Raw genomic sequence first — 6,664 nt, 5'->3', positions numbered from 1 at the left:
TGCCCCCCCCCCCTCCTTAAAACTGGACGATTTCAAGAACTGTGATTTAGATTTTTTTTTCCTTGTTGCTATGGAGACCACAAGAAACCTGGAAGGGACTTAAACTCACTCCCCAGGCCAAAATGAACCCCTGTCACGAAGAATAAAAATAAAAATAGCGGTAGCATGAAGAAGAAAAAAAATAGAGGTAAGAAAGAAAAGAGAAGAAAATAATAGAAGAGACAACAGAAAATGGAGAAACGTGGGTCGAAGATCGGCCAGGTTAACCAGCAGCTGAGGAGAAGTTATGATGTAATTTACATTTCAAAAACCAGAAGCCATTCATTTACGAATGTGATTGCACTTTAGATTTGAATGAGGCAAAATAACATGCTTTTTCTCTCAAATATATTGTTAAGAATCATTTGTTTCAGATGTACTGTAATTATTTTCTGTATAAATATTAATTTGGTGTTCAAAAAGTCTTTTTTCACACTTGAGTCTTGAAAAAGAGGGGGGTCGTCTTATAATTGGGGCCGTGTATATTCGGGCCAATACGGTATTTACAGTCACCAGTTTGCTGTTAGCGCTTAAATGACTCATCTCTATCCGGCTCCATGTTTTCGTCCCGCTTCTAGACAAATTCTGGTACTGCCGGCTTTCGCCCAACCACAAGGTCCTGCACTACGGGGACCTTGAGGAGAGTCCCCAAGGGGAGGTACCCCACGACTCTCTGCAGGACAAATGTGAGCACCCGCCGTTTTGTCACATGACCGGAATAAAATCTGTTAGCGTTCAACGGCATGTTTTCTCCGCAGTGCCCGTGGCGGATATCAAGGCGGTCATCACGGGAAAAGACTGTCCTCACATGAAGGAGAAGGGCGCTCTCAAGCAGAACAAGGTGTGCTAACGCTAACGAAAAGCATTAACAGCGCTATTATCAACAGACCGTTGATTAGCGTGTATAATATTCTGCCCCTCCCCCTTACAGGAGGTGCTGGAGTTAGCCTTCTCCATCCTATACGAGTCGGATGAGTATTTAAACTTTATTGCCCCGGACAAGCACGAGGTGAGATGAGCCAAGCGTCGGCTAAGGGACTCAGTGTTTGTCAGTGTGTCGTCAATCGTTCATTGACATTTCCCCCCATTCCATGTACAGTACTGCGTCTGGACTGATGGTCTGAACGCACTTCTGGGCAAGGAGATGACCAGTGACTACACCAAATCCGACATGGACACACTGCTCTCCATGGAGATGAAGCTCCGCCTGCTGGACCTGGAGAACATCCAGATCCCCGAAGCCCCGCCCCCTATTCCCAAAGAGCCCAGCAACTATGACTTTGTTTACGACTGTAACTAGCTTAGCTTAGCCAAGAAACTCTTGGGGGGTTTTTTTTGTTTGTTTTGTTTTTTTATGATTTGTCCTCAGGGCTTCTGTGCAGGGAGGGTTGGCCATGTTAGTTAAGTCCACTTATTTCCTGTCACAATGACACAAGTTTCGCCATGTTTGTGGCAGCTAAATGTTTTTTTCCCACTCCCATGAGAAGTACTTTTAACACACACAAAAAAAAAAATCTCACTTCTTGTCCACTCAAGACTGTTAGAACTTTTTTCCCCCTTTGTCGCAAAATCACCGACTGACTGCTGTACACCACATTCCTGAGCAATATTGAGTTTATCATTCAGTTTTTATTTCTTGAATTGTGATGCTGTTAGAAAAGTTTTTTGGGGGGTGGAAAGGGGAAGCTATTATGTTCTTTCAAAGTTTTTTTTTTTTTTTTTTTTTTTACAAACGGACAATGGTTGTGATTTGTAGTATGATTTATATTATATGTATATATTTTAAAAAATACAGTATTTCCAAACCCCTACACCAGGGGTGCCCAAAGTCCGGTCCTCGAGGGCCCCAATCCAGCCTGTTTTAGGTCACCCTCTTCCAACACACCTGATTGAAATGATCAGAATTGTAAATTGAGGCTTCTCAGAGCTTGCCGATGAGCTGATCATTTGAATGATCTCAAACAGGCTGGATCCAGCCGTGCTCTTCAGCACTGGACTTGGGCACCGCCCACCGACACTCACTCCCCCCAATCCTTTCCTATTTAAGACTGTCGTCACCTTATGTCTTTAGGATTTTTCAAAGCCCCACAAAACTGCTGTTTACATTAAACGTTGAAAGGTATAAGGTGTTTTTTTTTTCTCTCTTTTGACAAAATTCACACAAATTCCCACAAAAAAAAAAAAAAGTCAAATGTCAAAATGTGTCTCAAATGAATCTTTTCATTTTAGTTAATGGTCGCTGGAGTTTTCAGGAAGCCAAATTTAAAACCTCCCATTCACTCAATATTAGCATTCAGATCAGCCTTAAAAAAACTTTCACAATAAATATTAATTTCTCGTGCCCCCAAAATTTATTTAAATTCTTAAACGATGTTTTATACACAAATGTACAACAATTTGAGTAATTAAAGACAAATTATAAGTGACAATTGCCTCTTAGTGTGTCGTCACGCTAACGTGACGCGTTGTCCTGCTTGGAATGTTGGCATGGTGGTTCTGCCTCCTGAAAAAGCTTCGTACCTGCAAACACGATGACACATAAAATATTTTGTGTACATGTGTGTGTATAACGTAACAATTTGTGCGGCACCCACAGAGTTGCGTATCTGCTCCAGTCGTTCTTGCCAAGTGACGGCCTGGTGACGTCGAGCGCGGCGAGCATGTGGCTGCGACGCAGCAGGAAACCCGCCGGCTGGCTGGAAGTCCCACCCCCCCCAAAAAAAAAAAAAAAAAAAAAAAAAAAAAAAAAAAAACACATTAACGGAGTGCAAGTGAATACAACCACAAAGGGGGTGGAGTGTCATGGAGAGCTGACTGACCATGGCCCTGCGGTGGTTGAGCTTGATGCACGCGACCTCCTGCTGGAGGTGTCGCAGCTGCTCGTCGTCGAGGTCCTGGAAGCCGCTCCGGATGGAAGGCATGGCGAGCGGGGGCAGCGAAAAACTGGACTCGGTGGTCAGAATGTCCACGTCATGTCCGGAGAAACGCTGAGGGGGTAAGGGGAAGAAAAAATTCACGTCAATATTTTCTAAGTCACCAAACTCAGCCACCCACGTGGAAGGATGAAACCTGAAATCGGTTGCAATTTAGTGTCATTGGACTCGACCCCTGAAAATGTGACCATTTTTCAAATTGAACCTAAAATGTCCATTTGGAACCAAAATGTCAGACTTCCTGCTTCTTTGTGGTCATGGCTTCTTGAGACTTGTTTTGTGGGTCTAATTATAGACATGCCTCCCCTAATTCATGGTGGTAGTAATGGGCCAAAATATGTCCGATTAGTCTGTCTTAGAAGGAACCCTTAAAATGGCTACAAAATTCGTGTAAATTGGCTACTTCCTGTTTTTTGTTGATTTTTTTGTGGGTCTAACTTATATGTCTACCAAATTTCACGTTGTTAAGTTGAATGGTCTGCGTGGGCTGAAATCTTGTTTTTATTTTAAGAACCAATTGAAATTGACAAAATGAACCTAAAATGGCTGCAAGAAAGCAAAATAGAATAAAAACAGTTTTTGTGGCGTTTTTTTTTTTTCCAATGTTGCTTTGTCTACTGGGCAAAACTTCCAGGCTAAGTTTGTCCTATGGATCCCAGAAAATTGCCACATTTCATCCTAAAATGCCTGCTTTGAATCAAAATGACAAACTTTTTTTTGTGGATCTACTTGTGATTGACACGCCTACCAAATTCCATGTTGCCAATCATGGGGGCCGAATTTTTACAACTCTCCAGCGGCATTATTGAAAAGCATCTCCGACATACATTTCCTTCAGCAGATTGGGGCTCGGAGGAGCCATCGAAGTAGAGCCTCCAGACATCACCGCCGGTTTCTTGGTGTTGGCGATTGTCTGAAACTTGAAGGTCGACGGGCTCCGGGCTCACACTGCCGTCCCCCGTGACGTCATCCGCCAGATCATCGGAACCGCTGCTGGTGTTCGGGAAGCTCATGGCGGACAGGCTCATGTCGCACGTAGTCTCCTGGCTGCTGTTTATCGCCTCCAGCTGGGCGTTGTAGAGCAGAGCTTTAAGATCGGCGCCGGTGAAGCCGTGGGTCCGTTCCGCCAGCTCCTTCAGGTCCACGTCCGGAGCCAAGGGGACGCCGGTGCTCAGGATCTTCAGGATGGCCGAGCGGTCCTCCTGCGGAGGGGGACAGGGTTGTTGAGACGGCCAAGAGCGACTTCCTGTGACATCATCAGACCTCGTCGGGCGGCGGGCAGTACAGCGACTTGTCCAGTCGGCCTGGACGCAGCAGAGCACGGTCAATGAGGTCCGGGCGACTGGTGGCGGCCAGCACATAAACGCCTGAAAGACAACATATTGTCACGTAAGAGAGACACTCTCGCACTCACAAATAGGTACTCTCACTCTCACATGGACGCTCTCGCAAACACACACTCGCCTGGTTGAATAAGGGCTCATTCTTACACAAACTCGCACACCTCTCGTACTCTTGCACTTTTCATACTTCCCCCCCCTCAATTGAAACTACCAATGAACCGTTTTGAAACCCCAACTTTAGTTTAAAGCTCTACTTTGAAATCCTAAACCTATTTTGAAACCCGACTTTGAAACCCTAATGCTAGTTTGTAAGCCTTATCAGAAACGCGAACCCGAATGGAGGGCCATTAAATATACGGGACATGTAGGTGACTAAGTTGACCGCTAGGTGTCACCATTGTTTCTGTTCACAAGCCTATTTAAGGAGGACCCCGGATGTTGCTGGCCGGACGCAGATGAACAACGCTTCAAGGGAGAGCCAACATTTACCATTATGAGGACTTCAGGATTCAAGAGTGGCTCTTTCACCGCCACCGGGACTTTCATGGCGCCCACCAAAAGGTGGTATGTGACAACTGACTTGTTGCCACCATTTTTCGTGTGATCACATCACTCAGGTTTTTTTTTTTTTTTTTTTTTTTTGTGCACTCCTCTCAGAAAAATGTAAACCCGAACCACAGTTGAAAACCCAACGTTGAAACCTTGACCCATGTTTGAAAGCCTATGTTGAAACCCTAACCCGAGTTTGAAACCCTACTTTGAAACTCTAACCCTACTTTAAACCCTTTCAAAATAGGGATTAAAACTTGGTTTGGGGTTTCAGTGTAGTCTCTCTTTCACTCTCTCACATTCGCTCACATACACACCTTGCAGGCCCTCAACGCCATCCAGCTGAGTGAGCAGCTGGTTGACGACGCGGTCAGTTACGCCGGTGCTGTCGTGACCCCGCATTGGCGCCAACGAGTCAAACTCGTCAAAGAAGACCAAGCAGGGCTTGGCTGCCTCGGCCCTGTCAGTGCAAAAAGCGCAAGCACAATTACAGTCAAGCGTCGCCCTCCGGTGGACAGCGTGCTCAACTACAGTTTCATCATTCCTGGCTAACTTGGAGGAGCCACCATTTTGCGCCCATTATCTCAGGTGCGACTCTGACAACACAAAATGGTGGGATGGGATGAACCACGAGCGCTCGTCACCTCTGGAAGACGGCTCGCACCGCCTGCTCGCTTGCCCCGATGTATTTACTCAGAAGCTCCGGACCCTGGAACACACGTATGAAGATGACAGTTAAAGCAAGACTAATGCACACTAACCCGCAAACACAAACGAAAGTACCCCCAAACGCTAGGACACGGTCACGCTAAAAAGCAACAGGTTGGGCTCTCTCCAGTGGCACACGAAAGAAGAATTAAATGTTCAAACCGCATCATGATACAGAGGCTTGAAACTTTACTTTCAAATACGTTTCCGTGCAGTTCAGTTATATTTAACTTTGAAATACAATACGCTTGCATTTCATCCTTTCAATCTGCATTTTAGGAGATGGTGCAAAAGTTTGGCGAGTCACACACACTTTGACGCTGATGAAGTTCATGCCGCTGTCTTTGGCGATGGCCTGGGCCAGCAACGTCTTCCCCGTGCCCGGTGCGCCGTACAGCAGAATTCCCGAGCAATGCCGGATGGGAAGCTTGGAGAACAGGATGGGGTACTGAAACGCAACACTGCCATCAGCGCCTGTCAAAAGTGCACCAGATGCGTTGTCAGCTGACCTTGGCGGGGAGCAAGATGGTGTCCATCAACTGTTGCCGCACCTCCGTCAGCCCCCCGACGGTCTCCAGCCCTCCTCCGGTGGGACTGTGCAGGTCCGCCCCCCACCGGGACGGCGGGGTGAAGTCCCCGAGAGCCTCAGCAAAGTCCAGCCGCGACAAATACACGTCTGCGAAACACACACAGGATGCAGTGTTTACCACACAGCACACTCGTTGGAGACTCTCCGTGACGATCCAGGCTGAAATGACTCCGGTTCAAGGGATCATCAACGGTGCGTCATCTGTTCAACGCTACCAGTGCTGTCGTCTTGTTGTTGGCGTGCAGCGTTGGCGTGGAGGGCTCGCTCCAGCAACAGCAGCAAATCTTGAGGTAGGTACCCCTCTGTCTCCTTGGCAACGGCGGCCAGGTCCAAGTTCACCGAGTCCGGCGGCGACGGGCCACATCTTGTTTGGATCGCGTGAAAAAGGATGTCTGCTCTCTGGGCCTGCGCGCACACATACACGCATGCATCTCCGTGTGCGATTTGGCTGGTGATCGTATTTGTTGGGTGTGCTTATATGAGAGAGAGAACGCCCCCCCCCC

At 47.1% G+C, this 6,664-nt stretch overlaps 2 protein-coding genes across 6 annotated transcripts in view; one reads left to right on the top strand and one right to left on the bottom strand.

Annotated features, from left to right (window-relative positions):
• elmo1 (engulfment and cell motility 1 (ced-12 homolog, C. elegans)) overlaps positions 1 to 1,349 on the top strand; it is a 25,632-nt gene extending 24,283 nt beyond the window's left edge. For all 5 annotated transcript variants that reach the window (XM_019859827.1, XM_019859809.1, XM_019859837.1 and 2 more), the window contains 3 exons: positions 798 to 880; positions 971 to 1,048; positions 1,139 to 1,349. In XM_019859827.1, coding sequence (XP_019715386.1) covers positions 798 to 880; positions 971 to 1,048; positions 1,139 to 1,339 — 362 coding nt within the window. In that variant the 3' untranslated portion in view covers positions 1,340 to 1,349. The remainder of the gene's footprint in view (positions 1 to 797; positions 881 to 970; positions 1,049 to 1,138) is intronic.
• Positions 1,350 to 2,367: 1,018 nt separating this feature from the next.
• The window catches only part of pex1 (peroxisomal biogenesis factor 1), a 9,821-nt gene continuing 5,524 nt past the window's right edge, over positions 2,368 to 6,664 (bottom strand). Inside the window, exons 14-23 of the mRNA XM_019859640.1 lie at positions 6,377 to 6,566; positions 6,082 to 6,248; positions 5,886 to 6,020; positions 5,509 to 5,573; positions 5,182 to 5,324; positions 4,236 to 4,339; positions 3,800 to 4,174; positions 2,856 to 3,026; positions 2,634 to 2,754; positions 2,368 to 2,559 (exon numbers count right to left, since the gene is read on the bottom strand). Of these exons, the coding sequence (XP_019715199.1) occupies positions 2,492 to 2,559; positions 2,634 to 2,754; positions 2,856 to 3,026; positions 3,800 to 4,174; positions 4,236 to 4,339; positions 5,182 to 5,324; positions 5,509 to 5,573; positions 5,886 to 6,020; positions 6,082 to 6,248; positions 6,377 to 6,566 (1,539 nt within the window). The 3' untranslated portion in view covers positions 2,368 to 2,491. The remainder of the gene's footprint in view (positions 2,560 to 2,633; positions 2,755 to 2,855; positions 3,027 to 3,799; positions 4,175 to 4,235; positions 4,340 to 5,181; positions 5,325 to 5,508; positions 5,574 to 5,885; positions 6,021 to 6,081; positions 6,249 to 6,376; positions 6,567 to 6,664) is intronic.

This window comes from Hippocampus comes, unplaced genomic scaffold (genome assembly GCF_001891065.2).
Source record: "Hippocampus comes isolate QL1 unplaced genomic scaffold, H_comes_QL1_v1.1 scaffold148, whole genome shotgun sequence".
Classification (NCBI taxonomy): Eukaryota; Metazoa; Chordata; class Actinopteri; order Syngnathiformes; family Syngnathidae; genus Hippocampus; species Hippocampus comes.
This window is presented reverse-complemented; position numbering and strand designations above follow the sequence as displayed.